This window comes from Quercus suber, unplaced genomic scaffold (assembly GCF_002906115.3).
Source record: "Quercus suber isolate HL8 unplaced genomic scaffold, Cork oak 2.0 scaffold_757, whole genome shotgun sequence".
Taxonomy (NCBI): Eukaryota; Viridiplantae; Streptophyta; class Magnoliopsida; order Fagales; family Fagaceae; genus Quercus; species Quercus suber.
The window spans coordinates 277,764-299,829 of NW_027070193.1; the positions used below are offsets into that span (position 1 = coordinate 277,764).

The following is a 22,066-nucleotide window of genomic DNA, read 5'->3' on the forward strand; positions in this document are numbered from 1 at the left end:
TCTAGAAAATCTAGATTTTTCTCTCTCTCTCTCTCTCTCTCTCTCTCTCTCTCTCTCTCTCTCTCTCTCTCTCTCTCTCTCTCTCTCTCTCTCTCTCTCTCTCTCTCTCTCTCTCTTTTGTCTTCTCTTTCTCTAGGTTGAGATGGTCTTTTTCTTTCTCAACTCTCTCTTTCTTCATCTCTATTTTCTCATCTACCATTCTCTCACTCTTTAACTTGCTATTGGCCGAAGCATGGTCCGAGATTGGCGTGATAGTCTTTTGGGGGATCGGCGTGATAGTCTTTAATGTATTTAGGTGGATTTTGGTGCGAGATCAGTGTGATTTAGGTGGATTTTGGCGTGAGATCAGCGTGATAGTCTTTAACGTATTTTTATGGGTATTTTTTGTGGTTTCTGGTGGTGGAGATCGGTGAGTGGTTTGGGTTTCTAGCGGTGGAGATTGGCGAGTTGTGTGGGCTTCTGGCAGTGGTGGGTTTGTGACTGATGTGGGCGTGGGTCAGGTGGTGCAGCGGCAGTGTGGGTTTTTGGCGGTGGTGGGTTTTTGGTTTTGATTTTGGATTTTGGATTTTGATTTTGATTTTGGATATGGATTTTGCTATGGATTTTGGATGGATTTTGCTTTGGATTTTACTCAGCAAAGGTGGGTGGTGTGATAGAGAAGCTGGATGGTGGCGGTGGCGGTGGTGGTGGGTGGTTGAGAGAGTAAGAGAAATAGAGATCAAAAAGAGAAGTGAGAAATATTTTTATATTATTTTAATGTGTAGTATGGTAAAATAAAAGTTAGGATGTTAGGTGTGTTGTAAAATGGTATGGTATAAATGATAAAGTAGTTTTTTGAGATAGTAAAATGGAATAGTCTGAAAATACCAGATGTGAATGCTCTAATATTGTCCTATCCACTCTTTTATTATTATTATTATTTTTTTAATATAAAGAGCTATTAGTTAACACAATAAATTGTCACAATATTTTTACAATTGTTGATATGTTAATTCCTTATAGGTTAAAATAAATTATCATACTAGAATCATCCACAACTAAAATTAAAGGTATTATGAAAAAAGAAGTGCTACATTCACAATATTTTTCACAATACTTTCACAACATTGTTCATTAGGCTTTTTTTTTTCCCCACAAACAACAGTACGCCGGTTTTGGTTGTGCTGTTTTTGTCTTTTCTTTTAAATATTTATATGTGTATGTACAGTTACACTGACTTAATAAATTTTTACAATATTTTCCAAATTATTGACAATTTGCACTGTTCATTAGGCCCCCCCCCCTTTTTTTTTTATTTTTTTTTTCACAATATGCTGGTTTTGCTTGTACTTTTAAATATTATATGTGCATACACAATTACACTGACGCAACAAATTTTTATAATATTTTCATAATTATTGAGGTGTCAATTTTTTAAAGTCAAAATAAAATAATAAAATAAGAGACTGAGACCAATCACAACTAAAAATAAATGTATTATGAAAATGTTATAACACCTTCTTCTTGTCAAAATATTTTCACAATTGCGAGATCTCAGTTCCTTATAGATCAAAATAAAATAAAATAAAAAGAAATGCTATGCTTACAATATTTTCACAATAATTTTGTAACAAATTTTATGTGGTAAGGTATTTTTGAAGGATAAAAAAGTGATATTAATAGTGGGTTCAATTTAAAACTAATAACAACTTGTCATTTATAATTTGTTCTAAAAATGTTATGGATGTAGCATTTCTCTAAAATAAAATAAAAATATATTTATTCGGATCCTAAAAATAAAAGTATTGTGAAAATGTTTTAATATTTTTTTGTATTCTTAGACTTCTTTTTTAGTATATATAGTCAAATTGGGTGAGCCAAAATTCACTGTACGTTTCAAGCACAATTTTCTTGTATTGTCTTTTTGTTTTTTTTTTAATGCATAATTTTAAAACCAATAATAATTTTTTACCTAAGATTTGTTGTGAAAATGCCATGGACATAAAAATTAAATAATAAAATATCAAACTAGGACCTACCAGAGCTGAAAATAAAAAATATTACGAAAATGTTGTGACGTTTTGTTATATTCCTAAACTTCTTTTTTGTGTAACATTTTGTTGTATTCCTAGGCTTCTTTTTTTGTTTAGTCAAATTTAGTAAGCCAAAATTTATTGTTTTAGGCACAATTTTCTTCAGTTGGCTTTTTATTTTATTTTTAATTGCACGGTTAAAAGTGGTTAGTCCAATTTAAGACCAACAGCAATTTACTACTTAAGATTTATTATGAAAATATTGTGGAAGTAACATTAATCTAAAATAAAATAATAAAACATCAAACTAGGACCCACCATAGCTAGAAATAAAGGTATTGTAAAAATACCGTGACTTTTTGTTGTATTTCTAGGCTTCTTTTTTGGTTTATTCAATTTGTTGAATTAAAATTCATTGTTTAATGCATAATTTTTTTTTTAGGTTGATTTTTTAACACATTGTTTCAAGTTTTATTTATTTATTTATTTATTTTTTAAATAAAAAAATAAACACACACACACACACACATTATTTTACACACACATAACACACACTCAAATTGACGAAGTAACACTTTCCTTCTTATGTTCGGGGTAGTTGCATTCCCCTTAAACTAAAGTTGAATAATTTCATCATTTATAATTTGTAAGTGAGCATATATCCCTATTGTTTCTCCCTTAATTAAACCCTAACAAAATATTATAATTCCTAAAATATTCTATTGTGCAATGTCTAATATACTCCTACTAAATTTTAATGTCCCAAAAAATTTCTTTGTGTATTTTGAATTTTATATGGTAGACTGGTAGTCATGCTTGGAAAGTTAGAAGGATGATATATGGTGTTCTATTTGTTACGTAGAGAACACTAATTTATTAGATTTAAATATTCGAGACTTATAATTTTATTGAATATAAACTTTGATGACATATGTCTTTTGTTATTTTGTTTTTATTTTTATTTTTAATTTATTTTCTTGATTAAAAGGGCATTCATTAAAAATAAGTAAGCTAAACATCGTAGTTAGACTCATAAAGTAAGATAATAAATAATGAAATATGAATAACAAAATCTTCATTGTAGATGATTGCAAGTATTTAATTTAATGAAGATCTTCAAAAAAATTGTAGCCTATATTATCATTCATTACAACAATTTAAATATTGTACAAAATTGATGACATTCATTATCATTCTTTGTAGCATTTTTTTGGTGAGTAGATATTACATTTAGCAAATAAGTTCTAAGAAATTGTCATAATACATAGATATTCAAATAGCTATTTTAAATTTAAGTACATGACTTCATACTTCTTCAATAAAAAAAAATTATATTAATTTTCTCACTAAATGGCTAGCACGTGCAACCCACACTAGTAGTTATAAATAGATAGTGAGTTTGAGAGAAGAAGCAAAAGAAAGGTAGGTGAGAATAAGAGCTTCTTTTGTGTGTGCGCACCAGATAAAGGAAGCTAGAGTGTTTTTTAATTCTTATCTAAATACAATAGGGTATTCTCTATTTATTTGAGAGAAAATTAATTGTGTATTTAGGGTTTGGGTTTGTGACAGTGCCTTTAGGCTATTGTTCTAATCTACAAAATTATAGTGAAACTTTATTCTGTTGTCTTTAATAAATGTAGGCATATTGTAGGACCACTTAAATTTTGTGTCATATTTTCTCTTCTCTTTTCTTTAACATTATGTAAACAGATTATTTCACAACATTGTTTTACTTGGATTATCTTGATCCCATCTTGAAACAACAAAACCTAAGAACAACAAAACCTAAGAACATAATGTTGCCTGTTAAGAAATGATACTTCTTCAAGTTCACATAAAGCTTTTGCTTACGAAGGGTTTGAAACACCTGGTAAAGATACTCTAATGCTCTATTTGAGACTTGTTGTACAATAAAATGTCATTAAAAAAAAATGACAAAATGCCTAATGAAAGGTTTAAAAACATTATCCATCAAATTGATACAACCCATTTTGCAACTTGAGCACAAGGGAAAAATTGTAATTTGAAGCCACTTAAGGGCAAGAATGTCACTTGGATAGTTTGTAGATGTGTAACATTTTGTTGTATTCCTAGGCTTTTTTTTTTTTTTTTTTGTTTAGTCAAATTTAGTAAGCCAAAATTCATTGTTTTAGGTACAATTTTCTTCAGTTGGCTTTTTATTTTATTTTTAAATGTACGGTTAAAAGTGGTTAGTCCAATTTAAAACCAACAGTAATTTACTACTTAAGATTTATTATAAAAATATCGTGGAAGTAACATTAATCTAAAATAAAATAATAAAACATCAAACTAGGACCCACCATAGCTAGAAATAAAGGTATTGTAAAAATACCGTGACTTTTTGTTGTATTTCTAGGCTTCTTTTTTGGTTTATTCAATTTGTTGAATTAAAATTCATTGTTTAATGCATAATCTTTTTTTAGGTTGATTTTTTAACACATTGTTTCAAGTTTTATTTATTTATTTATTTATTTTATTTTTTTAAATAAAAAAATAAAAACACACACACACACACACACACACACACACACACACACACACATAACACACACTCAAATTGACGAAGTAACACTTTCCTCCTTATGTTCAGGGTAGTTGCATTCCCCTTAAACTAAAGTTGAATAATTTCATCATTTATAATTTGTAAGTGAGCATATATCCCTATTGTTTCTCTCTTAATTAAACCCTAACAAAATCTTATAATTCCTAAAATATTCTATTGTGCAATGTCTAATATACTCCTACTAAATTTTAATGTCCCAAAAATTTCTTTGTGTATTTTGAATTTTATATGGTAGACTGGTAGTCATGCTTGGAAAGTTAGAATGATGATATATGGTGTTCTATTTGTTATGTAGAGAACACTAATTTATTAGATTTAAATCTTCGAGACTTATAATTTTATCGAATATAAACTTTGATTACATATGTCTCTTGTTATTTTGTTCTTTTTTTTAAATTTATTTTCCTGCTTAAAAGGGCATTCATTAAAAATAAGTAAGCTAAACATCGTAGTTAGACTTATAAAATAAGATAATAAAGAATGAAATATGAATAACAAAATCTTCATTGTAGATGATTGCAAGTATTTAATTTAATGAAGATCTTCAAAAAAATTGTAGCCTATATTATCATTCATTACGGCAATTTAAATATTGTACAAAATTGATGACATTCATTATCATTCTTTGTAGCATTTTTTGGTGAGTAGATATTACATTTAGCAAATAAGTTCTAAGAAATTGTCATAGTACATAGATATTCAAATAGCTATTTTAAATTTAAGTACATGACTTCATACTTCTTCAATAAATAAAAAACTATATTAATTTTCTCACTAAAGGGCTAGCACGTGCAACCCAAACTAGTAGTTATAAATAGATAGTGAGTTTGAGAGAAGAAGCAAAAGAAAGGTAGGTGAGAATAAGAGCTTCTTTTGTGTGTGCACACCAGATAAAGGAAGCTAGAGTGTTTTTTTAATTCTTATCTAAATACAATAGAGTGTTCTCTATTTATTTGAGAGAGAATCAATTGTGTATTTAGGGTTTGGGTTTGTATCAGTGCCTTTAAGCTATTGTTCTAATCTACAAAATTATAGTGAAACTTTATTCTGCCGTCTTTAATAAATGTAGGCATATTGTAGGACCACTTAAATTTTGTGTCATATTTTCTCTTCTCTTTTCTTTAACATTATGTAAACAGATTATTTCACAACATTGTTTTACTTGGATTATCTTGATCCCATCTTGAAACAACAAAACCTAAGAACATAATGTTGCCTGTTAAGAAATGACACTTCTTCAAGTTCACATAAAGCTTTTGCTTACGAAGGGTTTGAAACACCTGATAAAGATACTCCAATGTTCTATTTGAGACTTGTTGTACACTAAAATGTCATTAAAAAAAAAATGACAAAATGCCTAATGAAAGGTTTAAAAACATTATCCATCAAATTGATACAACCCATTTTGCAACTTGAGCACAAGGGAAAAATTGTAATTTGAAGCCACTTAAGGGCAAGAATGTCACTTGGATAGTTTGTAGAACATGAATTCCATTTTAAAATACAAATGAATTTATAACGATCAAAACTAAAATACATATGAATTTACAAAGATCAAAACAATTTAATGAATGTGACAATCAGTTCATTTGATCAACGATCAAGCCACATCTCAAGTTTCAATGGTTGATATACATTCTTACAAATTAGGGCCTAAGCCATGTGATAATGACTTATTAATTCTGATTGGTCATTAATTAGATTAATTAAAATTAATTAAATATTGAAATTTCATTAGTTTAATTTTTAAATTAAGAATATAATTAAAGTTATCACATAAATTCTTTGAGATAATTATGATTTTTGAATTTACCTCTTAGTAAGAGAAAGGGCGGAGGGGGGGGGGGTCTAAAATGAAAAAAAAAGGACCTAGGACACGTGTTGAAATTCAAATTCAAATTCAAATCAAGGGAAAGAGAGATGAACATTGAGGATAATCAAAACAAACTCCAAGAAAGGATAAGCTCACCACACTAATGGAATCCACCAATACAAATAAGAGCATAACTCACCACTCTAATGAATTTTCCAATAGAGAGATAAAAGAAAATTTAAAATTCGCCACTCAAATGTAATCCAACAAAGGAATGAGAGTGAAAGTAAAAGAAATCACTCTTCTCACAAGCTTGGGCCGAGTTTGTATAAATCACACTCTATATCATTCATTTCACATTTTTTAGAGAGTTTTTAACATATAATCTGTCTGCTTTTGATAATAGTTCTTTATTATCAGACTAAGACACTAGTCGGTTTGGTGTAAACGGAGATTGAACCTCAGATTTCTTATTCAATCATTAGAAACTTTATCAGTTAAGTTAACTGAAATCCACTTAGATGACTTAAATAGTTGCTTAGAACAACACTCAAACTTAAGAGAACGAAAATTACAGTTCATAACATTACAATTTCAAGACTAAAGTTAAAAGAACTAATGAAAACTAGGAACCTGATAAAAGACTTGTATACTCTTGCAGCTGGAACATAATGGCTGTAACTTTCCTTATGGAGCTTCAATTAAATGCTATGACCACTTCTGAAAAAATGACTCATTAAGCTTTTAACTTTGCTTGGGAAATTCGTTTAGGTAAAAGGGTTTTTCTTATTTGCTAGGCTTGCAAATCACATTGGATTGGGCTTGAGGATTTTTTTAGAGGACACTCATGTGTCATTTTGGACACCCAACAAATAAACTCTGATTGGTTTGTTGTTTTTGTTTTTAAATTTGATAGTTATGGGGGAAGAGGAATTTGAATCCTGAATATCATGGACATACCAAAAGGTACTAACCATTGAACTATAGTCTACAAGGCTCTTAGCAACACAAATTTGTTTTTTTTTTGGTAAATAAATGATTATCATAAAAGACTAAGAAACAACTGTAGAGCTTTAAGGACAGTCCCTCTCATAGTACAAACTAGTACTGTCATAAAATAAAAAGCATAACAATGTTCATAGGTGTACTATTGAAAACAACAAAATCTTGTTGGATGGATGGGTGGGTCTTTCCTAGCTAGAGCATCCGCACACTTGTTGGCTTTCTAGTAGCAGTGACTCAGCTTCACTTGGGGAACTTGACTGATGAGGGTACTGATAGTCCATAATAAGAGAAGTGGTTAAGATTACTGTTAGGTTCTAAGTACTTAGGAACTAATCTAGTAGAACTCTAATTTGTATTGTTGGCAAACCATGATCAAAACAGGTTGTTAATCTTGTTTTAGTCTTGCTCAAAGTATGTCTTTTATATAAAGTTGGAATCGAGTTAATTGAGAATTAAGTGTGCAATTCTGACTTACTCGATCGATCAAAAATTAAACTTGATAGATCGAAAGTCGTGCAAATTGTTTTTTCTGCAGAATTTCCAACTCAGCCCTAAGCCCATATGACGTGTAGGGTTTTATGTTTTGCCATAGGTATAAAAGGCAAACCCTAACCACGTTTTAGAGGTTGCTTTATTTGCTGCGTGTGTGAATCTCTTGTGAGATCTAAGAGGTGGTTGCCTTCACACATGATTAGGATTATCAAGGAGGAGATTTTATTGATAGCTTGATGCTCATTCAATTGCTGCACTAAAGAGCTTAAAGATACGCAAGTAGGAGTGCTTGTACTTGCTGGAGAATCCAAGAAAGAAGGAGTCCGTGGTCTCAGAGTTTGCACGTGGTCGTGTCAGTAAGTTTTCTACTGGTGGGTAGTAATAGGATGTTAGTGGTCTAAGTCACTATTGTAAAATTTCGATTCTTTCATAGTGGATTCAGGTTTACCTTGAGGATAGATAGGTTAACTCATTCCCAGGTATTTTTTCAGTTTGATTTTCCTGGATTATCATATTTTTGTGTTCTTTATATTCCGCACTTTACATTGATGTGATTATATGATTGTGTTAACCTAGATTTGGAATTTGGACTAAATAATAACTTGGATTATTAACAAGGTTAATCCAGTTGTGTTTTAAGGGGTCTAAAAACAAACAATTACAATTGAACTCACTAGTGATCCAGTCATGCAGAACTTTTGTATCAATTTCAATTTCCACCGCCACATTATTGAGGGCTAACCATAAAGTCAACCCGACCCTTAAAGCCCATAATTCTGCATCCACACTAGTGGATGCCCAATGTTCTTGGTAAAACCTTTGACCCTCAGCCCATTCGAGTCATGGATTAATCCCCCTCCACTACCCATTCCAAGATTTCCCAAAGCAAATCCACTTGTGTTGAGTTTGTACCACCCACTACTAGGCCTGTTCCACCTAACCATAATCAACTTAGGGCTTTTAAGCATTCCATTCCTTTCAGCACAAAAGAAATATTCATTTGCTGCCTGGGAGACAAATCTGCCTAGACCTAGGTTGGGATGGTTGCCTTTAAACACAACATTTTTCCTATGGAGCCAAAGGTTCCAAATAGCAAATGGAAAATAAACACTCCAAGGAACTAGCCCTTCGTGGAAAGAAGTCGGTTTCGAATTCCTTGCCGACCAGTCACAAAGGTCTAGACTGTTTTTTGATATAGAAACTAGCATATAATATGACTTGAGAAAGGAAGGTTATATATAACTTCAAAATAAAATTATAATTTTGTGTTTTAAATGAGGGCGTAATTGTCTTTTTACTTTGCTAATTGTTCTTATCTCTTCATTTAAAATTATACAAAGTTCATCTCTAAACCAATATGGAGAAATCTCTTCCAACCAACTACTTTATGATTCATAATTGTACGGCCCTGAACTTCCTTAATGGACTGGATTCAGGACTGGGCTGACAATTAATTTATAATGTGGGCTATGGATTTTCTACTATGGGTAATTCCTAGCCGAGCTTAGATTATGTGTTGCTTTTCCTAAGTAGAACTTTCTTCCCTCTTCCCCCTAAGTTACTCTCCTTTTACTGGTGTTCTCTCTCTCTCTCTCTCTCTCTCTCTCTCTCAGAATGACCAACCCCCTCTCTCTACTCCCTTCTCCTATTTATAGTTTGAGGTTGGTGGAGTACTCATGATTACCTTCTGGTCTCACTCATGTGGGTGGGGCCTAATTTGATTATTCCTAACAAGGAATATGCTCCCTTGAAAACAGTGGCAATGGTGTTGGAACTGGTTCTTGCCTCCAAAAGATTGCTCAATAGTGATATTCCTTAAGGCAATAACGAGCTGTTGAGGTCAGAGGCTACCCCTGGTAAGTACAGCCTCCGACCAATCCATACATGATTGGCATTAGCATGTCTAACTTGCAATTAGTGGAAGGGGCATACCATTGGGCTTGGGCTTAAGAACATTTTAGGGGTGTGTCCGGGCTAAGGCCCAAGCCCAAGTGGGCCTAAAGCCTTGTGCCGTACAATTATATAAGACTATTTATATATATGATTTAAATAGGTCATATAATTCATTAAAAAATTCATGTAACTAAAATGATACACAATTTGTCTCTTAAATCGTCACATTGTACATTGGAGGAAGATTGCTCCAAATCTTTAGTCAGAATTTACTATTGCCCTTACTAGGTTCGATGCATGTCGCATATCTTTACCATCTTTTGTCTGTTTTTATTTATATTTATTTTATTTTTAAACATTAGTCTGTATTTACTGTAGTAGTCCTCATTGCATGTTACATCTGCTTTAGCTAGAAAAACTAACAAAAGTCTAGAATATAAATAGGAAGCAAAACTCCTCTAGGTTGCGTTTCCTCTTCGGCTTCTCTTTCACCAAATACATTTTACATCTTGACTTTGTTGTCGACTTGTCGTTGTTTTCTCTCTCAATTTTAAGACTGAGCTTCACACTCTTCGTCTCTTGAAATTGCTTCTTAGATTTTTTTTTTTTCTTTGTACACCTTTTTATTGTCACCTAATTTGATTTTTGGAGAGAAAATAGCTTGTTTGGAAAAGAGTTTATTTATAAAAACGCATGCAGTTAAAAGGAAACCAAATGTCCACTCCACAATGCATGATATTTATTTACAGACCAAAATATATACCTGTTCTACTCACAGATATGAGAGAGTGCAAGCTAGAGACCCAAGGCACAAGTGAATCTGATCCATATGCTTACCTAAGCTAAGAGACATCTTAAGAAGGACTTATACTATTCATATATACATATAAGAGTAAAACTTAAGTATAGTTTTTTAGGTGCAATACATTAAGTCTTTCAATTGAATTCAAACACTTACTGTTTTGAATTTGGTTGTTTTTGGAAAATGCATCACTATCTTGATCTTATTGATCAATATAATCAAGTGTTTAAATTTAATTGGAGAACATAATATACTGCATCTAATTAAGATGTGTACAGCCTGCTATACCTTATTAATAAATTTGTAGCAGTATATCACAAGACCTACTTCAAACTTCAAAGTACCCCATGCCATGAGCAATGATGATTAAATTGAAAGACAGCTCTGCGTGCATTTGCTGCATGTTCATCTACTGAAGTAGGTCCGAGGTGAGAAGAGGCGACGCGGAGAGAACATCCCCATATACCTTGGCGAAGCGAGGCCATCAATGGAACGATACTCATGTATGCTGAAGCCTTGACGGTCCTCGTGTAGTTTTCTATTATTATTATTATTGTTGTTGTTACCGTTGAAGGTCCCGTACCTGACCAACTTGCCAACCCATGATTTCTTCTTTTGTGCTGTGCTCTTGTGCTCGGCCTTGTTCATCTTCTCACTTAGGTACTCCCTCACCACATGCAATCCCTGCTCCACCACCTCCATGGGAGGCGAACTCAGCGGGTTCCCTTCCACACTCAGTTTCTGGAGATTTCTCAGGCATCCCATGGAGTCTGGCAGACTTTTTATCTTGTTGTAGCTCACATCCAGTTCCACCAGGTTGATGAGGAGACCTATGGAGTATGGTAGGGTTTCCAAGTACTGGAAGTTTTGGCTAACATTGAGGACTTGGAGGTTGGTGAGGTTCTCAAGGTCATCAGGGAGTAACCGGAGGCAGTTAAGCCGGGCGTCTAAGATGAGCAGGGCGGTCAGGTGAGAGGTGGAGCTTGGGAGGAATACGAGCTTGTTTGAGTTAACATGGAGCTTCTTTAGGTTGGTAAGCTCAAAACCAATGGTGTCTGGGAGCTTCCTCAACTGGTTGAAGTTGGCATTCACTTCTTCTAAGGATCTGCAGGAGGGCCGAGGGTGCATGCATCAAACCACAAATTGTTAACCATGGTGTGTATATATATATATATATATATATATTAAAAATTAAGCTGGTTTAAAAAAAAAAATGATAGTCTTCATTCATCTTTTGTTCATTCCAAAATGACAAAGTAAAAAAACTGATATATAGGTTAAGCTAAAATTTTATGATCAGAATGAGAATTCTCTGTTTTCAAAAATAAAATGACCATGTCCATTTTATAGTCAATATTTAGTTTTTTATTTTTATTTTTAATTTTAAGGATATGTATAATACCATATTATTTAAAATTTAATTCAAAATCAATAATAATCAATATTTTAAATAATTATTACATGTACACTAAATCTCAACCAAGTTTTTCTTAAATTTAAAGACAAATAAAGTGGTTCTTGTTAAAAAAATTTTAAGTTTTAGGGTATATAGGTTACATGTTATCAATTACTGGAATATAATTTATTTTTTTTACCAAATATAGAATTAAGTTCATTTTTTCACTTTTTCCAAATTTTTAGAAAATTATTAGGCACTTTTTTCGGAATATAACATTGTATTTTATCATCTTCTCGTGTGAATGTTGGATTCTATCCTAAATTTAATTAATAAAACTTATTATTATATAATAGAAAGGCATACCGTATTTTAAGAATATTAAATAATTTCTTCAATTGTTTTTTTCTCCTAGCATATATTATTCCTGGTAAACAATAGATTTTTGCATTAGACAAACGGAAAAGGATTGTTGAGCAGCTATCTCGCATCAATCTACCAGACATTTAATTTAATTTAATTTTTTTAGTATTTTGTCCGTATATGCTATTTAGTGCTTTCAGACTATCTTTCTCCAGAACACAATGGACGGTTTCAGATTACTATATTTAGAGTGAGCGTTTTCCTTTGCATGGGTGTAACTGTTGCTGTATTTTGATTATTTTCTATAAAACAAATGAAAGAGTTTTTTGACTTTTGTTGTAGTGATCATCCTATTAATTTGTAATAGTCAATTTTTTTGATGAACCCTATTTGTACTAGTCAAATGTACCATTTATTACACCCAAAAAATGCCAATATAAACATAAACATGTTTCTTCTCTTTTAGGTATTATTATAAAATAATATCAATTGTTTTTTAGTAGGAATTTACTAATGTGTGCCATTAGGGCATATATTAGTAATCCATTTTAAGAAACTTTTTATAAAAAAACGAAAACGTAATTCACTTTTTGATAGTTTTTTCAATTTTTCATGAAATTTTTTTCAAAATGAATGATTAATATATACCATAAGGGTACATATTAACCAGACTATTTTTAGTAAGGATATGGTTAATTGTTATGCACGAAAGTATTGTGAAAGCCACTCATACATGCGTGTAAGTATATGATTTCCTTACCAAGTAAACATATTCTACTTCTGCTTGAGTAAAAGTATGAACAATAAATTGAATAGAAAATGATGTCATGTATTGCAAATAAAACTTTAAAAAATATATAATCAAAGGACCAGTTAATGTATAACTTTAGAGCATACAATAATTATTAATTTTAAGAAATTTTTATAAAAATTTGAAAAGACTGTAAAAAAAAGTTGATAAATTTTTCATTTTTTCTTAAAATATGACCTAATAAAACCATAATCAAAATAAAAAATCAATCATGACGTAGGGAAGAGAAAAAAAAAAGATATATTGCTTATGTGAACAGTGATGTTAGGTAGGCATGTGATGTAAAATAAAAAATGGTGTATTTAGTCAAAGATAAAGAAGCACGATAAAGGCTAATAATATTGGATGGTTGTGTGGTGGTCAGTTCACTCGTTGGATTCAAACTAATTCCTTTGTTGTGAACAATCAACCCGACACAAGTATCAAATCACAATTAATTATTTAGTAACAGCTTTTGATAAATTTGTGGCATCCACTTTCATCTCTTGTTTACTTTTGTCGAAGAGAATGAATGAGTCAATGAACCAAAATATTAGCATAGGTAGGTGTTATTTTCATGGTATATTCTCCATGTACTCCCAATAAAATTTTATTTCTTGAAAACCGTGGAACTACCTTTTATCAGCACCTGTTTTTTTAATGCAAAACAAGAGATTTATCTACTAAGACTTATCATTCTCTACTTTTTTTAAGAAAGCTATTTATTAAGACTAATCAATTATTTATTAGATAAGTTGCTTGTTCATGCTTATATTTTTTTTTTTGGAAAGATGAAATTATATTTTACCTAATTATTATAAGTTTATAACTGTTGTTATTTCTCTCACCACTCTATATATTTATAATTAATTATGGACAAATTAATTTTAAAGTTTCTATAACTTTAAATTATATTTTTTATTAATTATTATAATTGACATTTATTCATTCACTATTAATTATGATATTTAAAAATCAATCACCTCTCAACGATGCTTTTGTTTTTTCTTCACATTTTATTTTTTGCCGCTTCATATCTTCATCTATATTCTAAGTTTTGTCCTTTTATTTTTAACAAACCCTTTTGACAAATTAAAACATGAAATCACTAAATTCTACTTTCTTTGTAGTAGTATACACATGATGCATGCACATAAATCATAATATGGAAAAACGGGTATACTAAATATTATTGATCTTTTTTTCTTTTTCTTTTTTGGGTGTGTGGTTATGATTAGGTTATTTGATGTTTTATATACTACTATATATGTTTTACTTTAATTTTATTCTCTAAAAAGCTTAAAATAACTTCCATAAAAACTAATCGGCCATTACATAAAGATAATCCATAGGAAACAGAATTCAGTGTTCTTAAATTTTTTTTTTAAAATTACTATTTTAAAAATAATACTAGGCAGTGACTTAATGTAAAAAGCTTGGTGTGCTAGGTAGCTACACGCAAGAAGTGCATGAGGGGAGCACAGACCTGCAGTTCTCAATGGTTTTCGGTAGAAATTCAATATGGTTGCCGGAGACGTTCAAAACCTTGAGCTTAGAGAGACAGCCAATTGAATTTGGGAGCGATTTAAGCTGATTTGAGTGCACGTCAAAAACTACCATATTTAGCAATCTCGCTATTAAGGACTCCGGTATGCTCTGTCAAATTTACAACCAAACGATAATTTATTACCTCATACAAGTATTATGAAAATCCAGCATATTAATATTTGATCAATTCATCTTCTCCAGAAATCAAACACCTGTTTACACTTCACAATATCCCCAGAGAAAAATGATCATTTTCACTTGAATTATAAACCCATTTATACACCATTAGATATAAGAAATAAAGTAAAATTATGTCATTTATTTGAAAAAATATATAAAATAAAATAAAATCTTAATCCTAAAATAGACTTTTTGTTTAAGCTTTCTATGGTAAGTGAGAACCGCTTACCGATAAAGATTTTGATTATTGGAGGAAATTATATATCTGGGTTTGATATATTTTTGGTTTAGAGAAAGAGATAGATCTTGGTAAAGAAAAATCACTAGAATATTATTGGTGAAGAATACCTGAATATTGTTATTGGAGAGGTCCAAATTGCAAATAGTCCCAAGGTTAAGGGAAGGACTAATAGGGAGAGCCTCCAAGGACTTGGTAAAGAAAAATCACTAGAATATTATTGGTGAAGAATACCTGAATATTGTTATTGGAGAGGTCCAAATTGCAAATAGTCCCAAGGTTAAGGGAAGGACTAATAGGGAGAGCCTCCAAGGACATGCCACTCAAATCCACAGTTTCCAATCTCTCTTCCTTTGTGGAATCCTTCCTCTCCATCCTCTTCCTCACATCTATCCTCGCATGTTGTTGCTGTTCATACATCATCCTTACAAACACCACAAAGATTTTCTACTCCCTCTCCTAGAATATATGACACAAAATTTTCTACAGTTATAGAGCCTAATAATAGGAAGGTGGTATTTTGGATAAGAAAGAGCTTAAAAACCAGAAAAGGTATCTCTTATAATTTTTGTTTGGGTGAAAAGAAAGAAGCATGATTATATATACATTGGACGGAAAGGACTGCAAAGGACGTACGGGTGGGTTGAATTTGAATGAGATACCTACCACGTGTGAATGACGTTTTATTTGTTTGTTTTTTTGGGGGGGCAGTACAAGGCCGTTTTTTAAGGCCGGAGTCCTTAAGGGTTGCGTGGCCATGTCTCCCACTTGATTAAGTCAACCCCTCCCTTTTCTATTGAAAAAAATAGGCCTAAAAACCCCTCCCCCCACTCGGCTGCACGCGAATCTCGGGTGGCTTTTATGTTTTATTATTGTTTGCCATTTTCACATTTTTGTTTTTGTGTGTTTAGACTTGGAATTCCTTTTGTTTATCGAGCCCAATCCAACTTGGAATTCTTTTTATTTTTTGACAAGAAGAAGAAGATAATGGAATGTGTAATCATGAGTCATGACTACCTGCTCTCTAGTCTCTGGTCCGTACTCCCTTCCCTTGTTCTTGATAAATTACTCACTTCTTCTAGAGGAGTCTTTTTGCAGGAGTGGAAAATTTCTCCCTACTCCTTACTCTTTTTATATAATTTTTTATTTTTAGTTAGACTCTTTCATTTTACAATTAGCAATGTTAAATATTTAACCTTTTTTTTAACAGTTGATCCTTAAAAGAAAGGGGAAAAAAAAAAAAATCAAAGTCACATTTTTTTTTTTTTACAACTTCTAAAGGCAATATATAATCATTGGATCATTATTTTGGTTTGAATAAATCACTAATACAATTTTTATTATACAATACACAAAGTAGACTACATTGACATTTGTGAATAAAGTTCAAAACATTGTGAATTTAAATTATTATTCATTTTTTTGGGTTATAAATTGACCTCGATTAATTAATTTAATTACCTAAGTTGATTAATTAGGTCAAATTACATGCAAATCATGGAGGCACACACAAATCACCAATTAAATTAAAGTGCAATGGAAATAAAATTGACATAGTGATTTTTTGACAAATGGGAAAAACTTTTCGCAAGGCAAAAAGTCCATCGAATGATTTTCAGATTACCATTCCTAAGAATCCACTAATCAAGAACAAGCGGTTATAAGTATAATGAATCTTACCACTACTCTGCCATATCCCAAAATACCAACTTACAGTTAAACATTTATTCCAATTTCCAATTAGACTTGATTTTATAGAGACTTCTTCATTTGCACAGATCCCAATACATGTCTGATTTTCTAACAACTGAAGTTTGTTGTTAGATACAAAGTTCTTGACTTCAAAGCATGTTGAAGATCTAGAAACACTTGGTTATAAAATCCTAAGGAGCAAGAACATAGTAGCTTCTCTAAGAATATATGAGTTCTCTAATTTAAGTCTCTATGTTTTTGATGACTTTAAAATAAAACTTTTATACACTCTAGGAGTTTAGTGAACGAAACCTTAACAATCCAAGTCATCATGGGTCAAAATTTTGAACTGAGAATTCTGGATCTACATAGCTCGATAGATCGAGAGGTGTTGAGCTTGTGACGAGAATTCTTCATTAATTCTCAATAGATGCAAGTGTTGAGCTTGTGTCGAGATTCACTATTTCAGCTTTTCTTCACTTGTTTCTTGGTTCAATTTTCATGTTTTTATGTCTTTAATGATACCACTTGTTTTGTCTTATCAACACATTTCTCGATATCCTAAGCACATCTTAGATCTACCCAATTACAAGTAAAATACATTTTTTCAAAGAATATGCCAATAAATAATAAATATGACCACAACAATTTAAAGCTGAAATTGAGAAAAAAGAAAAGAAAAAGAAGATCATGTAATCATTTTAGGGTAAGGGGGAAGTGGAGCCAAATCAACCTAATATTGGGGTTTGAGTGATGGTTAAATGGCAGTGAAATCTTTTGTGGTGTCACATGTATGTTTGTGGTTCAAACTCTACCTCTTATTCATTCACTATCAACCTACAAAAAAATCAACCTAATATCTTACTCACTTAAAAAAAAAAAAAAAATTATAAATGAAAGAATATTTTAAGATTAATCGTAGAAATCCAACTTAAATTATGGAATATTTTCACTTTGCATCCCAAGTTATAAAAACTAATAATCAATCACTATTCACACCAAATTTCAACACTTGACCTTTTTGAGTCTTGACAACATGTGTGTAAAGTGAGTGTGTGTGTGTGTAGACACTTCGGGTAATGTGTGTGCATTAGTAAGTCTTTTTGTTTATCTTTCCATTTTTTAGGAGTCGCCAATAATCATGGATTTTTCTAAGTATAATTGACAATCTATGTCTAGTTTATTTTATCTCCTAATTAGCTAAGAGTTGCCCTAAATTAAGGTTTCTAAGCCAAAAGAGAAGGCAAATGTATTGAACCAAAGATATGGATTTGAAAGTTCTATTACGTGTGGGAAATGTGTTAGACACCACATAATTCTTATTCTAATATAGTACCTTATTTTAAATTCATTCCTAATTTCTATCATTTAAAAATAAAAAACCTAAGTGTTTGGCAATTAGATTTTAAGAGAGTCACAAATACATATGCTTTATTCCCATACGTATCAAGAAAAAGGGCATTGCATATTCAAATTTAAATGAGCTAACCTTACTCCTTTAAAAAGCAAGTTTAATTTAGGAATTTAATCATGCAATTCTCAAGCCAAAAAAGTCAACAAAGAAATGTTTAAATTTGGGGAGGGGGAACTTTTTGGCTTGATTTTTGGTGTCTATAAGCCTAATTGATTTGAACCATGGACGAATTATACTCACTTGAAATCATTTTTGAAAAATAAAGGAAATTTCATGCTGTTTTAAAGTTTTTTGAAAAAGTTAATTATTACCCTAGAAAGAAAATCTTGTATTCTCATATAACTTCACCCTTTCCAATTGAGCATTCTTGAGAGGAGAATTCCACCACAACTCTGAGTGAGAGATTTAGTTATGAAAATCACAAGACCGTCAAAAATCTTCAAGAGGCTTTAAGTGTCCGAGTGATCATACTTGTGGTTGGCATCGTGACTTGCATTTAAATGCAAAGAGAAACAACTGGTGCATTTTATTGCTAGCAGGAGCTAAAGGCTCGAGTGTATATGTACATTGTGTAACCAAAGATTTTGTAAGTCGTTATATATTCATGGTATATTCCGTTTATTAGGTTAGGCCTTGAAGAGTGTTTATCCTTGACGGGCTTCTCTCTGTAATCACATATTGTTTGTGTGTGTTTTTGAGTATGAGAGAGAGAGTGTGTGGTGATTTATTTATTTATTTATTATTATTATTATTTTTTTTTTTGATGTGAATGTGGTGATTTATTTACTACTATATATTGTTCATCCATCAATCTTGCAAACCGAATTTGAATTAACTGATCACTTGGTTAAAAGTGAATTTGATTAAAATCAGGAGCAAGCCAACTAGGGATCAAAACGTAACTAACAGTCCTCATTGAAGCGTGGCCCAAGATCTGTCCCCATTATTAGACTCAACCTTGTGGTAGATCAAGCACAAGATGAAGCCGTTTTGGTGGCATGATCGAGCACAAGCTTGCCCAAAGATAAGATGGTGTGAAGGTAAGATTATAAATTAATTTAATTTTTTTAGTATTTTGTCCGTATATGCTATTTAGTGCTTTCAGACTATCTTTCTCCAGAACACAATGGGCGGTTTCAGATTACTATATTTAGAGTGAGCGTTTTCCTTTGCATGGGTGTAACTGTTGCTGTATTTTGATTATTTTCTATAAAACAAATGAAAGAGTTTTTTGACTTTTGTTGTAGTGGTCATCCTATTTGTAATAGTCAATTTTTTTGATGAACCCTATTTGTACTAGTCAAATGTACCATTTATCACACCCAAAAAATGCCAATATAAACATAAACATGTTTCTTCTTTTTTAGGTATTATTATAAAATAATATCAATTGTTTTTTAGTAGGGATTTACTAATGTGTGTCCTTAGGGTATATATTAGCAATCAATTTTAGAAAACTTTCTATAAAAAAACGAAAACATAATTCATTGTTTTGATAGCTTTTTCAATTTTTCATAATTTTTTTTTAAAATAAATTATTAATATATACCCTAAGAGTACATATTAACCAGACTATTTTTAGTAAGGATATGGTTAATTGTTATGCACGAAAGTATTGTGAAAGCCACTCATACATGCGTGTAAGAATATGATTTCCTTACCAAGTAAACAAAATCTACTTCTGCTTGAGTAAAAGTATAAACAATAAATTGAATAAAAAATGATGTCATGTATTGCAAATAAAACTTTAAAAAATATATAATCAAAGGACCCAGTTAATGTATAACTTTGGAGAGCATACATTAATTATTAATTTTAAGAAATTTTTATAAAAATTTGAAAGGACTATAAAAAAAAGTTGATAAATTTTTCATTTTTTCTTAAAATATGACCTAATAAAACCATAATCAAAATAAAAAATCAATCATGACGTAGGGAAGAGAAAAAAAAAGATATATTGCGTATGGGAACAGTGATGTTAGGTAGGCATGTGATTTAAAATAAAAAATGGTCTATTTAGTCAAAGATAAAGAAGCACGATAAAGGTTAATAATATTGGATGCTTGTGTGGTGGTCAGTTCACTCGTTGGATTCAAACTAATTCCTTTGTTGTGAACAATCAACCCGACACAAGTATAAAATCACAATTAATTATTTAGTAACAGCTTTTGATAAATTTGTGGCATCCACTTTCATCTCTTGTTTACTTTTGTCGAAGAGAATGAATGAGTCAATGAACCAAAATATTAGCATAGGTAGGTGTTATTTTCATGGTATATTCTCCATGTACTCCCAATATATGACATTTATTTAAAAATCAATCACCTCTCAACGATGCTTTTGTTTTTTCTTCACATTTTATTTTTTGCCGCTTCATATCTTCATCTATATTCTAAGTTTTGTCCTTTTATTTTTAACAAACCCTTTTGACAAATTAAAACATGAAATCACTAAATTCTACTTTCTTTGTAGTAGTATACACATGATGCATGCACATAAATCATAATATGGAAAAACGGGTATACTAAATATTATTGATCTTTTTTTCTTTTTCTTTTTTGGGTGTGTGGTTATGATTAGGTTATTTGATGTTTTATATACTACTATATATGTTTTACTTTAATTTTCTTCTCTAAAAAGCTTAAAATAACTTCCATAAAAACTAATCGGCCATTACATAAAGATAATCCATAGGAAACAGAATTCAGTGTTCTTAAATTTTTTTTTTTTTTAAATTACTATTTTAAAAATAATACTAGGCAGTGACTTAATGTAAAAAGCTTGGTGTGCTAGGTAGCTACACGCAAGAAGTGCATGAGGGGAGCACAGACCTGCAGTTCTCAATGGTTTTCGGTAGAAATTCAATATGGTTGCCGGAGACGTTCAAAACCTTGAGCTTAGAGAGACAGCCAATTGAATTTGGGAGCGATTTAAGCTGATTTGAGTGCACGTCAAAAACTACCATATTTAGCAATCTCGCTATTAAGGACTCCGGTATGCTCTGTCAAATTTACAACCAAACGATAATTTATTACCTCATACAAGTATTATGAAAATCCAGCATATTAATATTTGATCAATTCATCTTCTCCAGAAATCAAACACCTGTTTATTTACACTTCACAATATCCCCAGAGAAAAATGATCATTTTCACTTGAATTATAAACCCATTTATACACCATTAGATATAAGAAATAAAGTAAAATTATGTCATTTATTTGAAAAAATATATAAAATAAAATAAAATCTTAATCGTAAAATAGACTTTTTGTTTAAGCTTTCTATGGTAAGTGAGAACCGCTTACCGATAAAGATTTTGATTATTGGAGGAAATTATATATCTGGGTTTGATATATTTTTGGTTTAGAGAAAGAGATAGATCTTGGTAAAGAAAAATCACTAGAATATTATTGGTGAAGAATACCTGAATATTGTTATTGGAGAGGTCCAAATTGCAAATAGTCCCAAGGTTAAGGGAAGGACTAATAGGGAGAGCCTCCAAGGACATGCCACTCAAATCCACAGTTTCCAATCTCTCTTCCTTTGTGGAATCCTTCCTCTCCATCCTCTTCCTCACATCTATCCTCGCATGTTGTTGCTGTTCATACATCATCCTTACAAACACCACAAAGATTTTCTACTCCCTCTCCTAGAATATATGACACAAAATTTTCTACAATTATAGAGCCTAATAATAAGAAGGTGGTATTTTGGATAAGAAAGAGCTTGAAAACCAGAAAAGGTATCTCCTATAATTTTTGTTTGGGTGAAAAGAAAGAAGCATGATTATATATACATTGGACGGAAAGGACTGCAAAGGACGTACGGGTGGGTTGAATTTGA

At 31.2% G+C, this 22,066-nt stretch overlaps 2 protein-coding genes across 2 annotated transcripts; both read right to left on the reverse strand.

Annotated features, from left to right (window-relative positions):
• Positions 1–10,506: 10,506 nt before the first annotated feature.
• LOC112017500 (plant intracellular Ras-group-related LRR protein 6) lies at positions 10,507–15,697 on the reverse strand. Its single transcript, XM_024049955.2, has 3 exons — positions 15,351–15,697; positions 14,637–14,806; positions 10,507–11,706 (listed from the first exon to the last, which is right to left on the reverse strand). Exons 1-3 carry the CDS (start codon positions 15,537–15,539, stop codon positions 11,007–11,009), a joined length of 1,059 nt encoding a protein of 352 aa, XP_023905723.2. The 5' UTR covers positions 15,540–15,697; the 3' UTR covers positions 10,507–11,006.
• A 5,322-nt stretch (positions 15,698–21,019) lies between these two features.
• Positions 21,020–21,833, reverse strand: LOC136064763 (plant intracellular Ras-group-related LRR protein 7-like). The gene is made up of 2 exons (XM_065766928.1): positions 21,648–21,833; positions 21,020–21,223 (listed from the first exon to the last, which is right to left on the reverse strand). Exons 1-2 carry the CDS (start codon positions 21,831–21,833, stop codon positions 21,020–21,022), a joined length of 390 nt encoding a protein of 129 aa, XP_065623000.1.
• Positions 21,834–22,066: the final 233 nt, after the last annotated feature.